We start from the raw sequence: 23,735 nt of genomic DNA, 5'->3' as shown, positions 1-23,735 counted from the left end.
TTGTTATTTTCTTGGTTTGTTTTTGTTTTTTTTTTTTTTAATTTTTATTTATTTATTTATTTATTTATGGCTGTGTTGGGTCTTCGTTTCTGTGCGAGGGCTTTCTCTAGTTGTGGCAAGTGGGGGCCAATCTTCATCGTGGTGCGCGGGCCTCTCACTATCGCAGGCTCTCCTGTTGTGGAGCACAGGCTGCAGATGCGCAGGCTCAGTAATTGTGGCTCACGGGCCCAGTCGCTCCGCGGCATGTGGGATCTTCCCAGACCAGGGCTCGAACCCGTGTCCCCTGCATTGGCAGGCAGATTCTCAACCACTGCACCACCAGGGAAGCCCTGTTTTTGTTTTATTATGGACATCCTAGTCGGTGTGAAGCGGTATCTCATTATGGTTTTGATTTGCATTGCCCTAATAGCTAGTGATCTTGAGCATCTTCTCATGTGCTTGTTAGTCATTTGTGTATCTTCTTTGGAGAAATATCTATTCAAGTCCTTTGCCTTTTTTTTTTTTTCTTTTTAATTGTTGAGTTGTAAAAGACTTGGACCTTCAGCTTGGAAGATTTTCACCAGTGAAACCGTCTGGTCCTGGGCTTTTCGTCCTGGGAAGTTTTTTGAGTGCTAATTTAATCTGTTTACTTGTTATGGGTTTTCTATTTCTTCTTCAGCCAGTGTTTGTTGTTTATGTTTTTTTAGGAGTTTGTCCATTTTATCTAGCTTATCTAATTTGTTGGCATGTAATTGTTCACAGCAGCCTTTTACAGTCCTTTTTCCTTCTGTAAGGTTTATATTAACGCTCCCCCTTTCATTCCTGAATTTAGTAGTTTGAGTCGTCTCTCTTTTTTTCTTCACCACTCTGGCTAAATGTGTGTCAATTTTGTTGATTTTTTCAAAGAACCAGTTTTGATATCATTGATTCTCTATTGTTTTTTTTCTGTTCTCTGATAATGTATTTCAACTCTATTATTTTTCCTTCGGTTTGCTTTGAGTTTAGTTTGCTGGATTGATATTTTGGGTATTACATTGTTGATTGAGGAAATTTGCTGGTTTTGTCTGCTTGGATGTCATAATAATATTAAATTGCTGTAAAGGTTTCTGAACACACATTCACTATTTCTCTGCTTCTTTCATCAGGACCAGTGGTCCACAGACCGCACTTTGAGTATCACTGCTTTACAGAACTGCACACAGAGCAGTGAGAGCACAGACCGGTGCCTGCACCTGGCTGGAGAGCGGCAAGGCCAGCCTGTTACTGTGCTGAGTCATAGAGGATGGCTAGGAGTTAACCAGGAAAGAGGGAGGAGGAGGACTTCCAGACGCAGAGGACAGTATGAGCAAAGACAGAGGGGTTTTTAAAGTCAGAGTGTGCGCAGGGAACAAGAATGAAGCAGCTTGGCAGCATGAAGCACGTAAGACGGAAGAGATGGCTGGAGCGGGTCATAGAGAGCCTTGAGTTCAGCACTAGGTGTCATGCAGAGTGCTAATTAAGAAGAAGGTGGACATGGTCCCTGCTCTCAGGAGTCTTATGGCCTCGTGGGAGGGACAGGTAATACACAAGTAAACATCAAGTTGCAGGTTGTGGTAGATGCTGTGAAGAAGTGAACAGGCGCAGTGAAAGAGGGAATCCAGAGAGATGTGTGGCCCCGCTCCTAGCAAGCAGGATCGTCAGGAAGGAAGACCGCTCCAGGGATGTGACATTCAGCTGAGGCCTGAAGGGCAGGTAGGAGACAGCCAGGCAGAGCCAGAGTAAGTTTTCCAGACGTGAAGGTCCAAGTAAAGACTCGAGGCAGGAAGATCTCCGTGTCTGAGGACTTGAAGGGGGTCATCTTGGCTGGAAGGTGCTGAGCGACGGGGCAGGACGAGGGGCGAGGGGACAAGTGGGCTGAGGCCAGGTCACGCAGGGCCTTGGAGGTCTGGGTGAAGTTTTAAGTTTTGTAAATCTGTGGGAAGCCCTTACAGGGTTTTCAGCAGAAGAATGGCGTGATTTAATTCACATTTTTAAAAGATCACTCTGGCTGCTCAGTGGAGAGTGGATTGAGGGACCACAAGAGTGGAGGCGGGACCGTCAGGTGTTGTCGCCTTGTGGGTGAGAGGGCAGTGGCAGTGACGATGGACAGAGGCAGGTGACTGACATACATCTGTGGCAGGTTGGGTGTGGGGAGGGGAGGAAGAGGAGCAACTCAGGTGACAGCCAGGTTTCTGGCTTGAGTCACTGGTAGACAGAGGTATCATTTATTGAGAAGAGAAAGGCTTAGGGGTATGTGGGGAGAGGGGGCATTTAGAGGGAAAGAAGACAGTGAGGAACCAGCTGTACAGTTGAGGTACCAGTGACACACCCAATGGCGATGCGGAGTTGGCGTTGGATTTGCAGGCCTGGAGCCCGGGTTGGGGAGTCTTCTGCACATAGGACATCTTTCAAGCCATAAGAATAGCTGTGATCACCTGGGGAGAGAATGAGAAGAGACAGGCCCCGGGCCTGAGTGCTGAAATGACTCTGATTTAGGAGTGGGGCTGACGAGGAAGCCAGCCAGGAAGGAAGGGGAAATGGCAATCCTGAGTGTGCCTTATGGAGCCTGGACTACATCGTGTAAGCCGAGCTTCCCAAGCCTGCACAGTCAGTCATGTTTATCATTCAGGGAACTTACTGAAACTCACGTTGCCTGGCTCCATGCCAGACCCACAGCTTCAGAAGCACTAGGGAGGGGCCTGGGAATCTATATTTTAGCAAGGCCTTTCGGTGACCCTTAGGATCGAGTGCATTAGGGAATCACTGCATGATGGGGAGCCATTGGAAAGCATCCGGTGGGGGAGGATGGAACGGTCAGGTGTCTGTTTGCTCAGTGTGCCGATAAGTGGAAGATGTTTGATTAGATGTAGGTGTTTAATAGAGAGCAGTGCTAATAAGATGGCTCCGGTTTTGAGCCAAGATGATGGTGAACGGTTAGCTGCTCCCTGAGACAGGAGACATGCTGGTATTGAGGGGAAAGGTGACAGGTTCCGTTTTGACAGTTGGGTTCATGTGCCCAAGGGGTTGGTCTGGGCTGGGGTTGGGAGTCCTCCCAATTTAGGTCTCAGTGGAGACCACACCTGTGGCTGGCATCAATTAGGGATAGCGGGTAGGATGGGAAGAGCAGAGGGCCAAGGTCATGTTCCCTGGGGAATATCAACATTTAAGAGAAAGTCAGGGGGTTGGGAACCCACAGGGGAGACAGAGACAGAATGGGCCGTGTGGGAGGAGGGCCAGCCAGGACAGTGTGGTCATGGTAGCTGGAGGGGCAGTAAGTTTCAGGTGCGACAGAGAGAGGATAAGATCAGGGCAGGGACACGGCCTTGGGGGTGGCAGTTAGACAGCAGCTGGTGATTGCAGGGAGAGCCCTTCCCATGCAGCGGGGGTGGTGCCCTGCGGTGCGGTGGATTCAACAGTGACCGGGATGAGGAGCTAGAGACCCTGAACGTGGTGAGTGTGGGCTCATCTGTAGAGAAGGCTTTGGCTGAGGAGGGGATGAAGAAAGTTTTAGTATCGTTAAGAGAATTTTGTTGTTTTTTGTTTGCTTGTTTTGCTTTTTAAAGTAAAGGAGAGGAAGCCTTGAGTGTGTTTAAGGGCCAAGAAAGAAAGCCAGGAGAAAGGACAGGCTCTCTGCTTAAGCAGTTCACGCAACAGTGGGGCAGCTGGGGAGCTGCAGGCTTGGGGGTCAGCGCCCACCTGCTTGAGGCTGCTGTGTATACGTTGTGTAGTAATAAATGCCGGTGGTCTTGTTTTACTCCTTCTGAAGATTTTATAGGAATATCGTGGCGATGTGTGCACACATATGTAACGAGAAGCTACGAGTGCAAGCCTCAAATACCTTCTCCAGCAGTGGTAGTGGTCATGCATTTATTTCTCTAGGAACCATTCTTGTGGCTCGTGGTTCAAGGGTACCCTCTGCGGTTATAGGATGGCATATAAAAATTCTTATAGCTCCTCAGTGGAAAGGGGCAATGTAAATCCAATTTATTATTAGTTAGTATTAATCTATTGATTTCCCCCGAATAGAAATTAGTATATATAAAATGCTGGTACATTTTTGTACTTTGCAAAAAACCAAGGTGGAGGACAAGGAATCAGTATTCCTTTGTGGGTTGTTTTTTTTTTTTTTTTTTTTTCATCGTGACCAATCAGCAATTCATAATGTTCCATGTTATCGAGACTCTTAAGAACTTATCAATTTAGCACTGATCAATAGAATTTTTAATTAGTGCTTTTTCTTTAGAGTTTTATCTTCTCAGTTTTATGCTGAGGCTCATTTTCTCATTAAGAAATATGTACTTTTAATTTTTTCCTAGTTATAAAGTATTACGTAGTCTATATAAATTTTGGAAGATACAGGAGTATTAAAAAACACCCACAGTGTCTAAATTTCCTTTTTAGTGTGTGTTTATATATTAAATATACGTAATTTTCCTCTTCTATTGCCTCAGATACCCAATGCCTTATTGACACTAGTGCTGAGAATTCTGTTCGTAATGGGTCTCTGTAGTTTTGCTTTGTGTGTATCATCTTGAGGAAATTGTAGTGAAGCCAAGAGAGCAAAATGAACAAGATGCCTCCTTTGCAATTAGAGGGAGAGGAAATACAGAGCACTCATCTGTAGAGGAAGAATTGGACAAAAATGCTGTACTGGTCAGCAGCACTTTCTTTACTTGTCTGCTTCCAAAAGAAATGGCAACCCGAGGACAGGACCAAGAAGTAATTCCCTATCGTTCTTATGTAGCTAATCTTGAGTCCCGACGCTGGTGATGGCCATTTTTGGATTTTACTTCCTTTTGAAAGTTAAGGTCCTGTTGTTTTTAAAACCATAACTGTTTTCTTATTGCATGTGTTTACTTTTAGGAATTTCACGTTTCTGAAGATTTTAATAAAATGAACTTTATCAAGACCTACCCAGGTAATTATACTACACACACGCACAACCAGAATACCATGTCTTAGGATCAAAATTAGGTTTTCACATCAACTTTTTAAAAGTTTCGTTACCCCAGTTATGTGGGAGGCGATTAGCTCTTCAGAGTTATGTACCATCCTTTTCCTGCTTATTAACATTTGAAATTTTGTATACTATTCCATTGGGTGCATGTGTCAGGTTTAATTTAACCATTCCTCTGTTTTTGAAAATGTATACTGCTTCCGTTTTTTGATAATACATACTAACATATATGATGGTGTGTATATGTGTGTATACATATCTGTATGTGTGTTTCATATATATGTATATACACATATGTGTGTGTGTGTGTGTCCTTGATGGTTACTCTGACTCTAATTCTGTAACTCTGATTACTTCTGTTTAAGACAGATTACTAAAAGTAGAATAACTGGGTCAAACTTTAAAACTTTTTTTAATACTCTGGATTTATTTTGCAAAACTCTTTCCAGCAATAGTGTAAATTTTTAACGAGTGGTGATTGAGAGTGCCTGTTCATTAAGTCTATGTTGATCTTTATAAATATTTATTGCCAGTTTGATAGTCAAAAATAGTTCTCAGTTTTAAAATTATTTAAGCTTTATTTAATGTTGGCCATTTGTCATGTTTTATGAATATCTGTCCATGATTTTGCCCATATTTCCTGGGAGTTGTAGTGTTTTCTGATTTTGTTAATTAATTTATAAGAGAGCCCCTCCGTTTTTCTGAAGCAGCCTACACAGCTGAGAGCAAGGTCAGAGGTGTCTCTTTCTAGCCTCTGACTTCATTCATCAAACTGGGCGTTTATTAAACACCAGCTGCATGCAAGATCCTGTTCCAGATAAAGTAGACAGGTCACTGCCCTGGTGTGGCTTGCAATTGACCTGGAAATACAAATATTCTAGAAGTTAGGTAATTGAACACCTTCTCATTCTCAGCTATTGCTTTGGAATGCAGAACTTTACAAATACTTCATCTTAAAAATAATAAAAAGTTAATTTCCGAAAATTTCACTTGCCCTTTTTGACAATGCCAGTGTTTTCTAAAGAGTCAAAACACTAAAGGTATAGACAGTAAAAAACAAACAAACCTATTCTGTTGAGATAAGACTGCTGTTTTCCATATGGAACTCATTGAGAGTTGTATGTGTGTTTTTTTTTTTTTTTTTTTTTTTTTTTAGAAATTTTTCTTTTTTTTTTTTTTAAACCCCACATTTGTTTATTTATTTATTTATTTTTGGCTGTGTTGGGTCTTCGTTTCTGTGCGCAGGCTTTCTCCAGTTGTGGCAAGCGGGGGCCACTCTTCATCGCAGTGCGCGGGCCTCTCACTGTCGCGGCCTCTCTTGTTGTGGAGCACAGGCTCCAGACGCGCAGGCTCAGTAGGTGTGGTTCACGGGCCTAGTTGCTCCGCGGCATGTGGGATCTTCCCAGACCAGGGCTCGAACTCGTGTCCCCTGCATTAGCAGGCGGATTCTCAACCACTGCGCCACCAGGGAAGCCCTGTATGTGTGTTTTTTAATCAGTTCTCTAATATATTATTTGAATCCCTCTTGAGCATTACTCTGTAATGATCTGTAACTTATGATGGTCTTCCCTGTAGGGAGGCAGAGGGCAGGGCCACGGAGAGCCTGCGATAGATCTGGGGTTGGGGCGGGCACATGCTCTGCAGCCTGTTTGGAGTGCGGGCATCTCCGGGATAGGACTGCTGAGCCCGTGAGTCTGCAGGCCGACCAAGTGGAGAAGGGGAGCCTCAGTTCACACCCACGGAGACTGGATTCCAAAGGTCACATTTCTTCCTGAAGGGTGCAGACTTTCCCTCTCTGTCCCCACAGCTCATCAGAACCGGGTGACCGCGATTATCTTCAGCCTGGCCACAGAGTGGGTGATCAGCACCGGCCACGACAAGTGTGTCAGCTGGATGTGCACCCGCAGCGGGAGCATGCTCGGGAGGCACTTCTCCACTTCCTGGGCTTCGTGTCTGCAGTATCCTTCCCTGCCCAGCGCCTCCTGGCTCTCAGGAGTTAGTTTTGAATCTGCTTGGAAATTGCTGATTGAGATCCAAAGACTGAACGATTCCTACATATTTCACATAAAATCTAAGAATTTCTGTCTCTGCTTTTTTGCTATAAAGTTGGTTTATTAAAGATAATAATTAAATGAATTGCTGTTCCCTGCTGGGATGTGCTCTAGGTGTTTTAATACAGAATCTCGGAAAACCTAAACCTCATTAACACAGACCCCTCCCTTCACTCCTTTGCTTTTCAAAGTGAAAGAAAAGACTTTCTGTTGTATAAGGAAAGAAAGGAACGACTCTTCTGGTGGTGGTTTATTTGCAGACCCCACAGGAGAATATAAGAAGGGTCTGTGACCCTGGAGTTCATAAATGGGCTACAAGGAGTTTTTTAGGTTTTTTGTGTGTGTTTGGAGAGGGTTCATAATCCTTATAATACTCTCAGAGGTGCCTCAGGATACCCCAAATGTTACAAAATTGCCGCTCTCAAATTTTTCTACTACTCTATGGGATTTGTATCACGTAGAGCTCGCTCTTGCTTAAGGCTGCCTGTGGTAGCTGTGTATCTTAGTGATGGCAAGGTCAAGGCTGTCAGCAACAGGCAAATGCCCCGCAGTAGTTTCTCTTTGAGAGCTAGACGTCTGGTGTAGTAAAATTCTTTTCTTCCATTGAAAGCCTTTATAAAAAAATGTGTGCTACAAATGAATGCACAGCATGAGATATTTAAAATAGTACCATATGCTTTAGAATCAAACAAGGGAAGACTACTCAGATGTATCATGTGCTAAATAAGTTTTTCTGTTACGTGTTTGGCTTTCGTATGGATTGATAGAAAATGGCACAGAATCACATAATCATGGCCCAGCCTGTGGTCCTCCTTTTGATCTATGTTTTGGAATTAAAATAGTAGTTATCTTACTGTGTGTAAACTACTGATTTGCCACAAATGTCTATGGCCATAAAGCGACCAAGAAAGTAATGAGTTGTTGCCAATAGTTAATATATTTTTAAATTTAAAGTTTCCTACTACCCCAAACGACTGCCTTTTGGATGATTAAAATTAAACTCTTCACAGCAATTTAAACCATCCTCTTCACTTAGCGCTAAATCATCTAGGCCCCCCAAAAAGGTGGGTTCATGTCCACATTTGCTGTCATTTTTACACTATTTCCAGAGATATTTCATGAAACGCAGTTTTCTTCCAGTTGTTTTTGGCTGTTTTCATTATTGAGTGTTTTACTTTTTAACACTCTGTTATAATTTGCTTATAATCACTTGTTTTTATGTCTGTCTTCTCTATCAGCTCTTAACTTTTTTGTTGCCAATTCCTAGGATATTGGTTGGAATAGTAGCAGCTACTCTGAATTCTTGTTGAATGAATGAATATTAATTTTCCTGATAATTCTAGCTTAAAACATTCTTTTTCTTCCATATTTACATGTTGTATGATTTTCAGTTGGGTATTTCTTTTCTATTCTCATAGTTTTAGGTTTGTGCTTCTTCTCTTTAGAATGTACCTTTTCTTCTTTATAACTTTGAGATGGATTGTGTTATATGTCCTTGACTGCTTCTCCACAGATATGACTTTGATACTCAGTATGCTTTTGTCGGCGACTGTTCTGGACAAATCACCCTGCTGAAGCTTGAACAGAGCTCCTGCTCAGTTATTACCACCCTTAAAGGACATGAAGGTAGGCTGTATAATCACCGCCGTTTTTCACCTAATTTGGGCATCCAAATTTAGTTCTCGGCTCTGTGGTTTCACGAATGATCAGCTCCTTATGATCTGTCAGATTTCAGTTTGATTGGCCAGATAGGGGAATTAAATCTCAAAAGATCTCAAAGAGTGAAAGCTAAGTGAAGGCAGGGTGTTGGGTAGGGTTTTGTGTTGTCCAAATCCCTTCTAGATTGCTTGTGTGGATAATACTTTCTATTTTGTTTACCTTTTAAATTAAATGATTTTTGAAGACCTTTTAAAATGTCTTATAAATGGTGAGACCTTTGGAAGAATGTTGTTATTACTGTTTTAAATTTGTCACCTTCTAGGACACCAAGCAAGATGTAGATGGTGAGTACAATTAGAAGAAATGTATGAGCTGGTTCTGCCTCTACTTGGGAAACATCCCCGGGGGAGGGACCGAGGGAAAAGAATGACTGGGTGGACTTTTATCATTTCTGTAGGGTGGTGAGTTGGCCAGGCTTCGTGGAAGGGCTTTGAAACTCAATCGGCTATATTGAGTAACAAATGAGAAGCTCTGAGGCCATCTGGTTCACGTCGAAGAATTGGGGGTTTGTTGAAGGAATTAATGATGGACTTATTTATGAAAATAGTGTTTTTAAGCGTAACAAGTTAAATGTCCTCCATAGCTAATCTATGTATGTAAAACCGAGTCTATCAGATCAGGGACCTTGAAGGGGAAAAGGGAGAGAGAAGGACAGTTAAGTTTGAATAGATTTAGGCAGGAAAGCACAGGCCCTGCAGAAACCACTTTCTGTTTATGACTAATGGTCTCATGATCCCCATATTGTTAAGTATTCTCTGGGTTGCTAAGGACAGAGTGGGTTCTGATAACTACTTAGCAGTGTTCATGTAGAAAGACCTTGCTTGTCTGCTATTAGGCCTCTAGCTGAAGTGCATGGGGCATAGGATCAAACAGGGTCAGGATTTCTGCAGAGTTGATCCCTGAAGCCAGTTTTGCACAATACTTCTTTTTTCACTTTCGTTAAGCTTCTGTGAGAAACTAGTCTCTGTTGGTTGCTTTTGAATGTGGCTTTATCAGTTTTCTATATACCCACCAAAAATATTATTAGCTTGTGTGACTGGTTCAATTTTATTAAGTTTATTAATAGTTTTTTTCTAGGCAAGCAGCAGTCAATGGAACGATGAAGAGATCTGTTGAAAGAGAAATCTGTAGAAAGAAAGATTTTCCCAAGGATATCAAATTTAATAAGTTTAGCCAATATAGAGTGTGAAATGTAGGGTTTGGATTTTTTTACCTAAGTTCTCTGGCATAATTGTATGGTACACCTGCATCTCTTTTTCTTTTTCCTCTGAGATACTTAATTCAGTTTTCTTAAACGTAGGCATCCTGCGGTAAGACACCTGCAAGGTCCCAGAGCCCTAGAATAATCTAGATTTTAATCTTACATAAGATAACCACAGAAAACTTCACTGCCTTTTCTCATTAGATATTGGTAACTATTTTTTTTTTCTTCAAAAGCTTTTTCTGAACTAACCCTCATATACAACTATTTTATAATTTTTTGGTATAGACGAGGGAAATCTTCTTTAAACACATTTGTGTTCAAAGCAGTTTGATATACAACTGAAAATCCTAATCTTGTAGCTCGGGACAGCGGATGTGCTGTGCCTTCTCTGTGGCTCGCGATAAAGTGTTGAACGCCCTTTTGTACAACGAAAATGCATTTTTACTTAAAGACTCAGCTGGGCCTCGTTCGGTCTTCTGCCTCACATGTGTATGTCCTGATGTAGAGTTACATGTAGCCTCCCTCTCTCACGCCTAGGTAGTGTCGCCTGCCTCTGGTGGGACCCTATTCAACGGTTACTCTTCTCAGGAGCCTCCGACAACAGCATCATCATGTGGGACATCGGAGGAAGGAAAGGCCGCGCGCTCTTGCTCCAGGGCCACCAGTGCGTGACCGTTTGTGAGGATGGGAAAGAATCTGAGTTGGGGCAGGTCGGGGGAGGCGTTAGCGTTCTGAGACTACTTTCTCCTAAACCCCGTCTTTTAGCAGACAGTGAGCCCTGTTTGATAGGGCTCACTCAATCTGCTCCTAATTGCTTTCCCGTGAGTCCTCAGTGTCTGGTGTTCTGTAGCAAAAATAGAGGCCAGGGTTTTCTTCTTCCTTAGTCCATTGGGAGTAACTACCATGCCATTGGTAGTTTGATAGGGAATTGCATGGAATCTGTAGATTGCTTTGGGTAGTAGAGTCATTTTCACAATGTTGATTCTTCCAATCCAAGAACATGGTATATTTCTCCATCTGTTTATGTCATCTTTGATTTCTTTCATCAGTGTTTTATAGTTTTCTGAGTACAAGTCTTTCGCCTCCTTAGGCAGGTTTATTCCTGGGTATTTTATTCGTTTTGTTGCAATGGTAAATCGGAATGTTTCCTTAATTTCTCTTTCTGATTTTTCGTTGTTGGTGTATAGGAATGCAAGAGATTTCTGTGCATTAATTTTGTATCCTGCAACCTTACCAAATTCACTGATTAGCTCTAGTAGTTTTCTGGTAGCATCTTTAGGGTTTTCTATGTATAGTATCATGTCATCTGCAAACAGTGACAGTTTTACTTCTTCTTTTCCAGTTTGTACTTCTTTTATTTCTTTTTCTTCTCTGATTGCTGTGGCTGGGACTTCCAAAACTATGTTGAATAAGAGTGGTGAGGGTGGACATCCTTGTCTTGTTCCTGATCTTAGTGGAAATGCTTTCAGTTTTTCACCATTGAGAATGATGTTTGCTGTGGGTTTGTCCTAGATGGCCTTTATTATTTTGAGGTAGGTTCCCTCTATGCCCACTTTCTGGAGAGTTTTTATCATAAATGGAGTGTTGAATTTTGTCAAAAGCTTTTTCTGCATCTATTGAGATGATCATATGGTTTTTCTCCTTCAATTTGTTAATATGGTGTATCACATTGATTGATTTGCGTATATTGAAGAATCCTTGCATCCCTGGGATAAATCCCACTTGATCATGGTGTATGATCCTTTTAATGTGTTGTTGGATTCTGTTTGCTAGTATTTTGTTGAGGATTTTTGCATCTATATTCATCAGTGATATTGGTCTATAATTTTCTTTTTTTGTGGTATCTTTTTCTGGTTTTGGTATCAGGGTGATGGTGGCTTCGTAGAATGAATTTGGGAGTGTTTCTGCCTCTGCAATTTTTTAGAAGAGTTTGAGAAGGATGGGTGTTAGCTCTTCTCTAAATGTTTGATAGAATTCGCCTGTGAAGCCATCTGGTCCTGGACTTTTGTTTGTTGGAAGTTTTTAATTACAGTTTCAATTTCATTACTTGTGATAGGTCTGTTTATATTTTCTAATTCTTCCTGGTTCAGTCTTGGAAAATTGTACCTTTCCAAGAATTTGTCCATTTCTTCGTGGTTGTCCATTTTATTGACATATAGTTGTTTATAGTAGTCTCTTATAATCCTTTCGTATTTCTGCAGTGTCAGTTGTGATTTCTCCTTTTTCATTTCTAATTTTATTGCTTTCGTCCTCTCCCTTTTTTTCTTGATGAGTCTGGCTAAGGGTTTATCAGTTTTGCTTATCTTCTCAAAGAACCAGCTTTTAGTTTTATTGATCTTTGCTATTGCTTTCTTCCTTTCTATTTCATTTATTTCTGCTCTGATCTTTATGATTTCTTTCCATCTATTGACTTTGGGTTTTCTTTGTTTTTCTTTCTCTAGTTGTTTTAAGTGTAGGGTTAGATTGTTTATTTGAGATTTTTCTTGTTTCTTGAGGTGAGATTGTATTGCTATAAACAAGATGGCGGTGTGGGAAGACGTGGAGTTAGCGTCTCCCCACAAATAGGGCGCCTGCCAGCCGCTGGTGGGGGACTCTGACCCGCAGTTCTTAATGCCTGATTAGTCGTGTTTATTTCATAGAAGCTATTATTCTGTATAATAAGTTATAGAATGCCAATTAAAGTTTATACTGGGATCCAGATCACCAATGATAAAATGTCAGTTGCTGATTCCAGCGAGGGGAGAGATTTGAGCCTGCATGAAGGTGATGTCTGTGTTTTCCACATTGAGACACGTAACTGTTGTGTGTGCTGTTTGCAGTGACCGGGTGCAGTCGCTGTGTTACCTTCAGCTCACGAGGCAGCTGGTCTCCTGTTCCTCAGACGGCGGAATTGCAGTGTGGAACATGGACGTTAGCAGAGAGGAGGTAAGAGAGGGCAAGGCAGGGCTGACCAGGAGAGCTCCCACAGCCTGCCTCTTGGTTTTCTACCCAGTGACCGGAGATGCCAGCCAAGGTGCAGACAGCCCCAGCTCTTACTGGCTATCATCTGACAGGGTCCTGCATGTCACTTTGCGCTGCATTCACTACTCATTGGAGAGTTTCCACAGGGACAAGCGATACACCCAGCCAGGCATTTAGGCTGATTTTCACAGAGAAGGGCAAGGAGAGGACACGGGAGACGGTCCGGCACGCCCAGGGAAGTGACTGTGGGGAGGAGCTCCGAGGTTGCACACCTGTCCTGGGGTCCCCGAGACGCGCACCAGGGGCATAGCTCCTCTGGGAAAGTACATCTCTGTACTCTGCTTTTATTTTCCGCTGAGCCCATGTCAACATAGTGTTCTTTTCAGGAGACCTGAGTTCTAAGTGCCTTAATTTCCCTGAGTCTCCGTTCCTTCTTGCATAAAGTGAAATAGCTGAATGAGATGACTTCTAAGGTCTCTTCCAATTCTTTAGACAGACACTGTATCTAAGCAATCTCTCTGTCTTTTTTTCTATTTTAGATAATGCTGCAGTGAACATTTTTGACCTTGTCATTGTGTGATTGTTCAATTATTTATTTCAGACAAATTTCTGAAAATAGACCCTTTGGGTCAAGGATATGTACATTCTGAATGCTTTTTATAGATGTTGTCAGATGATTTCCAGGCAGAATTTCCATTCTCATCTCTGCCAGCACAGGTATTTATCTGTCTTTTCCAAGTGGCGTTTAAAACCTGTGACGTAGATAGTGGAGTTGATTCCAGAGAAGATTTTAGTGTGAGGGGTGTTAAAGACTTATGGTTTAACTTCAGAAACATTTATTGAGCATCTAAAGGGTGGCCCTAAAGTCTGGAAACTTAGGTGCATATGCATCATAAACGATACTGCATTGCAGTACATACTGTATTGCATGATGTCACGTGATGTGTTTCAGGTGCTGTCCTTCACACAGCGTGTAGGTCAGTATGCTGCACACCTCTGTGGCGGACGCCAGGCGTGAATGCAGCATTCCCACCCACCCCTGCATGCGTCTGCTTTGTGTTGCCTCTAATTACTTGTGAGTCTGATTCTCACTGAATAAACTTGCATCTTTAGCATACCCTAGGGACGTAATCAAAGGGGTTCAGTCTATTTAAAAGAAATAGCAATATTACTCACTTCCAGACTTTATGATTACCATGCTTTATACACAAAGATTCATAACTGCAAGAAGCTTGTAATCTGGTGAAGGAAATAGACTACCGTATAAATGATAAAATGCAGTCCGTCATCTGGAGAAGTACCGATGGCTAGTTTTTTAGTGACCTTGTGAGACAAGTCACATAGAGGAAATCTTGATTGCATGTCTGCTGGTTAATTTCCCTTTTTGAATTTTCTAAAGATCTTTTGGTAAGGCTTAGAGTAACTTGTTATTAAACATATGTAACATTGGCTCGATATTACAGAATGTGTAATACTTTCTTTGCAAAGATTTATTTGAACTGTGTTTTATATTTATCATCTGCTAGTTACATGCAACAGTGGCAGCTAGTATACTGTTCTATTTCCTAGACTCGGCCTGTTGTTTTTCAGTCTTATTCTGTGTTCCCTGGATCGTGAGGGAGGAGACCACTGGGGCCTGATGCTACTAGTGGCTCTTGTAAGGGTTTAACCACTTGGATTTCAATCCACTATTCTCATCCTTGGTAAGTTCTTTTAGATGTAGAAAGTAGAAGCAGAGTTCTTACCTTCAAGGTTATGTGAGTGTGGAGTTTATTTGTGCCTCTAGGGAAAGAAAAGACAGTCCTGTCATTCCTGTGGGGGTCACTCGTTTCCTTGTGGTCACTTATGGAAGAGTACCCCAAATCATGAGCACACAGCTGGTAACACGTTTTGCTCTACGAGCTTTTCTGTCCCAATGGTTGGCAGTATTGGTGGGAAAGAAAATTATGTCAAAAACATGCAGCAATTTTAGTAGGTTTTTTTGTTTTTTTTGTTGTTGTTTTGTTTTGTTTCTACCAGCTGAGTAAATGTGAGTGTAAAAGTAAGCAGCCTCTGATCTATTAGATTCTGAACTTGAGTTAGGATTTTGGACAATTTGTAGGACTTCTTTAGGCGCAGGCCTAGAGGATTAATCTCAGATTCTCTAGCCCCACAGCGTTTGCTGGAATTTCTTTCTGAGTCACCTGGAAACACTGACTGGAGTGTCCCCAGCCTACAGGGGCTGTCGGCCACCACACTGGCTGGCTGGGAGCAGATCTACCTCCCTGCCAGATTGTAATCAAAGGGACTCCTTTCTGGAAGTAGGCATGAAACATAAATGAGCAAGTAACAATAATTAGAATGAATCCTCTTGGAATGAGAAGTTTATTTGGAGCTGGTCCCTCACAGAATGGATACTGTTTTATACATTAGTGCGAAGTAGATGAGCGCAGCGATTAGCAGCAGCAGTGCATTGGGGTTATTCGTGTTACATCATCTTCGTCCAGATTAGGCAGATGGAACAAGATGTAGAAAAGAGAGTGAAACAGAAAACTTGATTAATGTTCTCTTCAGCTCTTCTCAGCATAAAAGAAAACTTTGTCTCCTTAGAGAATAAGCATTTAATAGGATGGTTCATGATAGCTTACACCATAACACTTAATTCTATTAAAAGAAACAAAGTTATGGGTATTTCTTATATCAAAATATGTTCCAAAAAGTCTGTTTATTTCTGAGTTCATTTTTTCATTTGTTATCTCAAATTATTTTAAGCATATTTTTTCCTTCCCTCATGCCCCTCTGCCCTCCAGCTCCGCAAAGTAATATTCTTTCCTAACCCTTAGGCAGAAGCATGCTTCCTGAGGGCAGAAACTCAGTCCCCATTGGTTGTCATACTCCAGAAACATGTTTGGAGACCCTGACATGTTGAAGCGAAGAGGACCATGTCCAGAGGCTGTGTAGAGCGCAGTGGACGAGTGCAGGGCTGTGGGCTGGAATCTTGGGTCTACTCGGAGCTCCACCCACTAACCAACATGGACAGTCACTTCAATCTCTGAGTCACAGTTTCTTTGCCTGTAAAATGGGGAGAATGTTGCTCTGTATCATCTCCTAGGGTTGTGTTGAAAATTAAGCAAAATAAGGCATATAAAACCCTTGGCACACTGCTGGACTTATAAGGCCCTCTGTATATACCAGGCGTTATGCAAAACACTTCGCAAATGTTGCCCCATTTAATCCTCACAGCCTTATGCGGTGTACACTCATACTTGAATATCACTGCCGTGAATACGTTTTTGCGTTCATCTTGTTCCACGTGACTGTTCCTTACGTGGGTGGTATTGCAGGAGTTACACTGGCGTGTGTCACAAACATAAGACTAGACAGTGGCCCCTGCTTTCCTTCCCCCTGCCATTTAATGTCCCCACGTTGTTGGCAGCAGGGCCCGTCGTGTCGTCGTAATCACCGTTTCTCCTTCAGGAACATTGTTCACAGGCAGTGTTTTCAAACCACCTTCTCTCTTCCCTGGTCACAGAAACAAGTAATTCTACATCAAGTAGTAATCTTCCTCACGGAGGTGCGCATCTCTTTATCACTCTTTCTGTCCTCCCTTCCCATTTCCAACATTAGCACAGTTATTTAAAGAAACCTCTCCTCTGTCTCAGCCCACTTCATTCTGTTTGTGAGTGCCTTACCCCCCAACCCCCGAAAGAAAGACCTTCGTAATGGCTGTCCTATACAGAAATATTTCTAGTGCCATGTCTAAAATAAGAAATAGGAAAGCCAAAAGTTTTGATGAAATAGGAAACAAAAAAAGAAGTTGCGACACTCATTCTTTAAACCACCAGAAGTCCCCTTTTGAATTTCTGTAAAGCTGACCATCTTCACTGCGTATTTTATAAGGATCAGTGTAGATCAGTTCCTGTGGTTCTCCCATCATCTCCTCTTATCAGATACATTTTTCTTGAGTGTTAACTTTCAAGATCAAGAAAAGGTTATTTCTTACTTCATGACCTTTGGTTTAATTTTATGGAAATAGTATTTTCTATTTTTATTGCACGTATATGACGATACATGATTGAAGTTAAAGAGGCTTTTAGCAGGTTCATCCTGTAATCGAATACAACTTGTAATGTTTTGTTTAGAGAAATATTTTCTAAGTTCTCAGTGAAGTAATTTTGAGGCCTAATTGCCCTGTTTCAACAAAAATTCATTGAGAGCCTACCCTGTGACAGGCTGAACGTATTTAAAGATGAAAAGACCAGTGAATAATCCATAGGTTAGTCGAAGGGGCTGGGGGGAGGAAACGTGCATAAAGAATTGCAGTGCAGAGAGATCACTGCTCGAATGGGGGTCTGCAGGCTGGCTGTTCGGGCACAGGGAGGGAAGGACACCCACGCACGGGAGCTGGGAGTGGGGGCGGGGCAACTAATCTGTCTGACATGATGCCCACCCCGAAGAACCCCTGTTGGTCACCTTGTGACCCCACAAGCCTTCCCAAGCGGTAGTTCGTCAGGTTCTGCAAGAAAGTTTTTTGCTCAACTGGATATAGTTATCAAACAACTTTAAAAACTTTGGGCATAAAAAAGAAATACATGAAGACAACTCGTAAGAGTTCATAATGCAAATTGCACTACTGCCTCCTATCGGTAGATTACGAATGAGCAATCCTGAAAACATGGCAAAAATGATAAAGATTATTCAAAACACAAACATAATATTGAATATGGCAACAGCTATAATATATTGAAGAGTTCAAAAAAAGGATAAGCCCGCCAAGGTCTGGAACTGTCGTATTAACTTCTGACCACTCAGTGTAAACCTGCAGCTGCTCAGATGCTGGGTTTCACTTTCTCCTCCCCCAGGCTCCTCAGTGGTTAGAAAGTGATTCTTGTCAGAAATGTGAGCAGCCCTTTTTCTGGAATATAAAGCAGATGTGGGACACGAAGACACTGGGGTTGAGACAGGTGAGTAGCCAGCGTCGAGTCCTCACTGGGTTAATTCTGTATTTTGTTATTTACGTGATTAATCTGTCATTTTGTTTGGAATCACACTTTTCCCTGTAAATGCTGTTAAATCCCGCCTTTGTGGTACCGCCATCATTGTGTGACTGACAATGAGCAGGGCCTTTCCCGGGGTAATTGCGAGACTGTTACCAAACTATGCCCTTGCTTGTCCTGCACTGGAAAAGCCGGGACGCGCGGAAAACCCTGAGAGCCTATTCGTAAATAGATGAAAGAGTTTTGAGTTTAGGACTATTACTTGTTAAACTCACTGTTTGTACTAGCCCAGCACAAAATCAGAATGAACTAGGGCGTCTAAGCCTAATGCTTGCACGAACAGATAAAAAGTAACAGATTAGCCCTCACTGGAATACTCTTGACACCGAGAATTTTAGATTATTCATAAATTGTTCCACGTAAATGTACCTGGAGCATTTCTATTAAGCATGTTTCAAGTATGTACTGTTTTTTATTTTTTTTAATTAGTTGAAGAAACATGTCCCAAATAGCCTACAGATTTCAAGGAAGCGCTTATCACTGGGTAGTCACGTAACACTAAAGTTCTACAAAAAACATAGTTCTGCAGTAGCCTTGAAGGTAGCCATTCATTCAGATTGAATATGAATTTGTGCAGGTAAGTGAAAAAGAATGCCAATTTTATTCCTTTTATTACTGGTTGCACCTCTCTAAGGGGTTGACGGAAAGTTTGTGTATGTTAATAAACTTTCTTTGACTTTACTTATGAAGCTACTCTACAGCAAGGTCAGATATGAGACTGGCAGGCAGTGCAGGAATTGTTTCCGCATTCATAACATTCTAATGCTCGGAAACAGCACCCACATTGCATCCTTCGCCTAGCTTTCGCAACGCATGTCTGGTGGTAACTGGTGTGTGAAGTAGTCTCTACTTCAAAGGAAACATGAAGAATTAATTTTAATCTTATGAGTTAACACCTAGTGGTAGAGAGAGGAAAGGTGTGGGTCACAAAGCTTTTAGTGGTTTAAAAATATATATATGTTAAAATTAGTAGTAATAACTGGGCTATTTTGGAATGTTCTTGGTGCTTATTTCCAGAATCACAATTTGAAAGATGAAAAGAAATAGCACAACATGATTATGGGTACCTGTTTCTTAATGAGGGAAAATTACATTTAAAACTTTATATCAAAACATTTCTCTGTAATAGGAATACATTTTTCCCTCCTGAAGTCTCTAGCCATTTGGGTTCCTGAATGAGCTTGAACTTGGTCTTAACAATGTTGTTTATGGTCGCCTAGGCAGATAATATGAATGAATAAAAACTAGTATTTGACCAAAAACAAAGCAAAGATATTTGGAAATCCTCAACAGGTGTTGGTATTGTCTGCCTTTGGCGTGTTTATTGATACATTGAATGGGGGGTGATTATAATTCGAGGCACATTGTCCCAATCCCATTTCCCCTACTCTGAAGTGAGGCCACGGGCATTAAAGCAAAAGGTAAACTCCTCCCTTTCCTCCTTTTGGTCCCCGAAGCATCACTGCATTAAAGCAAAAGGTAATTTCCTCCTTTTCCTCCTTCTGGTCCCCGAAGCATCACTGCAGGAAGTGTGGGCAGGCTGTCTGTGGGAAGTGCAGCAGCAAGCGCTCCAGCTACCCTGTCATGGGCTTTGAGTTCCAGGTCCGCGTCTGCGATTCCTGCTATGACTCCATCAAGGACGAGGAGTGAGTGTTTGCTTATCTTTATCTTTTTGTGTGTCCATCTGCAGTGGGAGAGCCTGAGAAATGATACCGGTACATGGTTGACCCTTGAACAACAGGAGGGTCAGAGATGCAGCCCTCCGCATAGTGGATGATTTGGGTATAAAACGAGTTGGCCCTTCCTATCCACGGTTTTGCGGATCATGTAGTGTTGTGGTATTTACCGTTGAAAAAACTCCGGGTATAAGCGGACCCATGCCGTTGGAAGCGTGTTGTTCAGGATCAGCTGTATTTCTGCCCACTCGTTTATCCCTTTCATAAACAGTTTCTAAAGAGAGGATTCTGCCCTAGCTTTATGACTTAAGACGAGTTTCTCCCAAACACTGTGAGAAATGATGCAGCTAAGACCAGTCCGGCCGCGAGCCCCCGCGCCACTCGGGATGCTGTGAGGGTCAAGGCCGTGTGCACGCTGATGGGTGGCTGAGCTGCCGCCCTGCAAAAGCGCCCCCGCTTCCACCTGTGCGCACACACGCGTGGAAATTTTATTTGTGGGAAAACTGGAGACCCATGTTCTCTCTTCGACAACAATCTGACCTAGCAATCTGTTCTTAAATAACTATTTGTGTGTAAGACAAGTCTGTCTGTCCTCCATTCTGTCCTGACTCAGGCAGATCCATTTGGACAGAACCAGCATTTTCTTTTGCTCCTTTCTTTTATTTTTATTTTTCTAAATTTTTGGCTGCGTTGGGTTTTCGTTGCTGCACGCGGGCTTTCACTAGTTGCGGTGAGTGGGGGCTACTCTTCATTGCAGTGCGTGGGCTTCTCATTGCAGTGGCTTCTCTTGTTGCGGAGCACGGGCTCTAGGCGCGCGGGCTTCAGTAGTTGCAGCACGCAGCTGAGTAGTTGTGGCGCATGGGCTTAGTTGCTCCGCGGCATGTGGTATCTTCCCAGACCAGGGCTCGAACCCGTGCCCCCTGCATTGGCAGGCGGATGCTTAACCACTGCGCCACCAGGGAAGCCCTCTTTTGCTCCTTTCTGAATCGTCTTTGAAAGTAGCAGACGGACACACCTTGGTGGAGGCCCAAGTAGGAAAGCTAGTGCGGCACCACTGGTGTCGGTCCGTGAGCTGGTGATGGGGCCTGGGCTGCTGCGGGCTTTGGAGCAGGGTGAGGGTCAGCGTGTGCAGGAGTGCTGCTTCTCGCACCAGGGTTCCGGGGGAGCCTGCAGCCTGGGATCTCATGCAGTGTAGGCTTGTCCTGATGTCTAGGAAGGTACCAGCCTTTCCACTAAAAAAAAAAAAAAAAATTTGGTTATTTTGGGGGTTTTAGAAAATCTTTTATAAAACAGTCTTGCAACTTATCATGCTTTCCATCATCCTTTAATTATAGTTTTCAAAACTGTAGCCACATTTTTAGGAGAGAATTTTGACAGTGTTATCGTATTTCCTCTCTGTTGCTAAGAAAATTCATCCCTTACCTCTAGAAACAGTGGGGTGAGTTTAAATGGTCTCTTTTCTCTCTGTTAGTCGGACTTCTCTAGCAACCTTTCACGAAGGAAAACATAACATCTCCCACATGTCCATGGATGTTGCTAGGGGCCTGATGGTGACCTGCGGGACCGATCGCGTGGTGAAGGTAACCTGCCAATTAGCACCTCAGTGTAGACTGCTCCACCGTCATGCTATGAATGTGCATAAGGCATTTCTGATTGGCAAGCTCGCCTTGCCTTTTGATGAACAACTATAGCCACGTGGAAACCTGGAAACAAACTGCATGTTTGTGAGTTTCCACGCCCTTGGTGGTGTCTCCCTCGGCCACGTCGGTCTCTCCAGGTGAGCCAGTGAGGGCCTGGCACACCTCTGTCACTGTCTGCACTGAGCCAGCCCCAGGGTCCTCCCTCCCCCTGCCCGGCCTTAGCTGACCCCTTTCTCTGATCACCCCTTCCCTGGCTATTGATCCTTTCATCCTGGGCAGAAGGCTTCCCACGTATAAGAAATAACCACACATTTTTTTATTAAATCCCTGGGTGGCTAACTCAGGAACTGAAAGTAAGTGTTTTATCCTTAGTACCACTCTTGAGTTGCAAAACTATGACATAGTTTATTTCATAATAAAAAAAAATGGGCCTTTCCCCAGTGGGCTTTTTATTAAAAATAAAAGTAAATTTATAGTAAAACATCATTATGATGTAATTTGCAGGTGTCGAGAGAGATACTGCTTATAAGCTTTTTTCATATTTTAGCCGACCACGCTGTTTCGTCGCTATGTAAATCTCGAGAAGGTTTTGTAGGGAAAGCAGAGAATGAGTTATGCTGGCCCCTTTGAGAGTGTAACAGCTGTCTGTTCTCAGCGCCAGCAGCGCCTCCTGGGGGGCCACGTGACCGTGACCGGTGCTGCGTCTCCAGGCCTCCCCCTTCTCTTGCAGATTTGGGACATGACGCCCGTGGTGGGCTGCAGCCTGGCGACTGGGTTTTCTCCACATTGATCCGGGAGCCGGGCGGGGTCTGCGCCTTCCCAGCAGCAGCCTTCACCAAACACGATGCTTCCCTGTAGCTCCACGGCCACTGTCGCGTGGACGGACAGCAGCCACTAAAAAACAAGTCAACGTTTTTAAAAAGAAAAAAATGTAGAGGTGTGTTTTGGGGCATTTGTGGAACTACCCGTGGGATGTAGCGGGTCCCCGAGGAGTGGAGTTATTTACTCCAGCGAGACGTCCTCGGGAGTGGTGAGCTGACGTGTGCCGAGGCAGTCATTTAGCACGCGAGAGTTTCGGGGGAAAAATACCGAACGGAAGAGTTAAAGCCTAGAACTTTCTTCAAGCAGTTCCAACTACAAACACACTTCCCCCCAGGCTTGCTGGGCCCGCAGGGGCTCCCACGCTTCTCTGCAGGCAGAGCAGGGGTCAGGGGAGGAGGACTTGTTCTCTCCCTTGGGGGGTGCAGTGGGACTTAGGAGCCCAGAGACCCTCCTCGTCTGCTGGCAGTCTGTGAATATTCTCCACCCCTAGTCACTGAGAAATCTCTTAACAATATCTGTCCTCTCCAGGCGGTGCCACGTCTGCTCTTAGTGTGTGGCCCGCTTCAGTTGTTTCTCGTCCCAGCCAGCATGCCGTGGGCGAACTCTCAGACTGTCACTCACTGAGCTGTACAGTTTCTATACTAACCAAGGCAGTCCACACTCTTCCCTTTCCCCCAAATGTGCTCTGACGACAAGACGTTTCTATGGTGCTGCTAACGCGGGACTCGCACAAGCCGCCTGACGCTTTCTGACTGCGGTCAGTGATGACTAATGGAAAACCCGGCTACCAGCATACCTGGGATGGGGAACGGTCAGTCCATTCCATGGGACAGCCCAGTCCTCCTAAAAGACACAGTCTGTTTGCAGGTCCAAGATGAGCCCCTGTGATACTGTGGCAATTTAATAGACACCTCAGAAAAGAACTCCAAAGCTTTTTAAACTAGGTTGACTTTTAGTTATAACTTATTTCATAGAAGGAAATCGGTAATCCAGAGCAGTAACTGTTAGCCAGGTCCTGCACAGTAATTCCTCACTTGTAAATTACTTTCATAACAATTAGCAAAATCTGTTGTATCAAACGGCATTTTAAAAGTTTTCGGCGGCTTAGTACCAGGATGGGGAAGAGGTAGGGAATGGGGAGCCTGTCTTTTAATATTCAAATATCTATTTGTTTTTAACAGCAAAACATGTATCTGTTATTTTAGGGCTATGGAAGTGAGTGGAGAGAAGTCGACTTTTTGTAAGGACAGATTTTAAAATAGATAGCAAAAGTATTTTTGTTAGTCTTACTAATGGATATTGAAAAAAACTACTGCATCGCTTTTGGGGGATCATATCAAGACAACATTGTTCTGTATGATATAACTAAGGGACTAAATATTTTAAAATAACAGCTGTTAATTAAAATTTTTTTTAACATCTTTACTGGAGTATAATTGCTTTACAGTGGTGTGTTAGTTTCTGCTTTATAACATAGTGAATCAGCTATACATATACATATGTCCCCATATCTCCTCCCTCTTACGTCTCCCTCCCACCCTCCCTATCCCACCCCTCTAGGTGGTCACAGAGCACTGAGCTGATCTCCTTGTGCTATGCAGCTGCTTCCCACTAGCTATCTGTTTTACATTTGGTAGTGTATATATGTCAGTGCGACTCTCTCACTTTGTCC

General features: G+C 43.1%; 1 protein-coding gene across 2 annotated transcripts in view; it reads left to right on the top strand.

The window, feature by feature from the left end:
- Positions 1-23,484, top strand: part of WDFY1 (WD repeat and FYVE domain containing 1) — a 48,796-nt gene extending 25,312 nt beyond the window's left edge. The window contains exons 4-12 of one of the 2 annotated variants that reach the window (XM_082464677.1): positions 4,861-4,915; positions 6,762-6,912; positions 8,519-8,631; positions 10,466-10,592; positions 12,748-12,853; positions 17,731-17,832; positions 19,441-19,571; positions 21,073-21,181; positions 21,972-23,484. In XM_082464677.1, coding sequence (XP_082320803.1) covers positions 4,861-4,915; positions 6,762-6,912; positions 8,519-8,631; positions 10,466-10,592; positions 12,748-12,853; positions 17,731-17,832; positions 19,441-19,571; positions 21,073-21,181; positions 21,972-22,031 — 954 coding nt within the window. In that variant the 3' untranslated portion in view covers positions 22,032-23,484. The remainder of the gene's footprint in view (positions 1-4,860; positions 4,916-6,761; positions 6,913-8,518; positions 8,632-10,465; positions 10,593-12,747; positions 12,854-17,730; positions 17,833-19,440; positions 19,572-21,072; positions 21,182-21,971) is intronic. The other variant, XM_082464678.1, reaches the window with a different exon arrangement.
- Positions 23,485-23,735: the final 251 nt, after the last annotated feature.

This window comes from Balaenoptera physalus (genome assembly GCF_965194825.1).
Source record: "Balaenoptera physalus genome assembly, chromosome: 6".
NCBI lineage: Eukaryota > Metazoa > Chordata > Mammalia > Artiodactyla > Balaenopteridae > Balaenoptera > Balaenoptera physalus.
The sequence above is the reverse complement of the archived record's forward strand: the minus strand, read 5'-3'. Positions and strand labels throughout refer to the sequence as shown.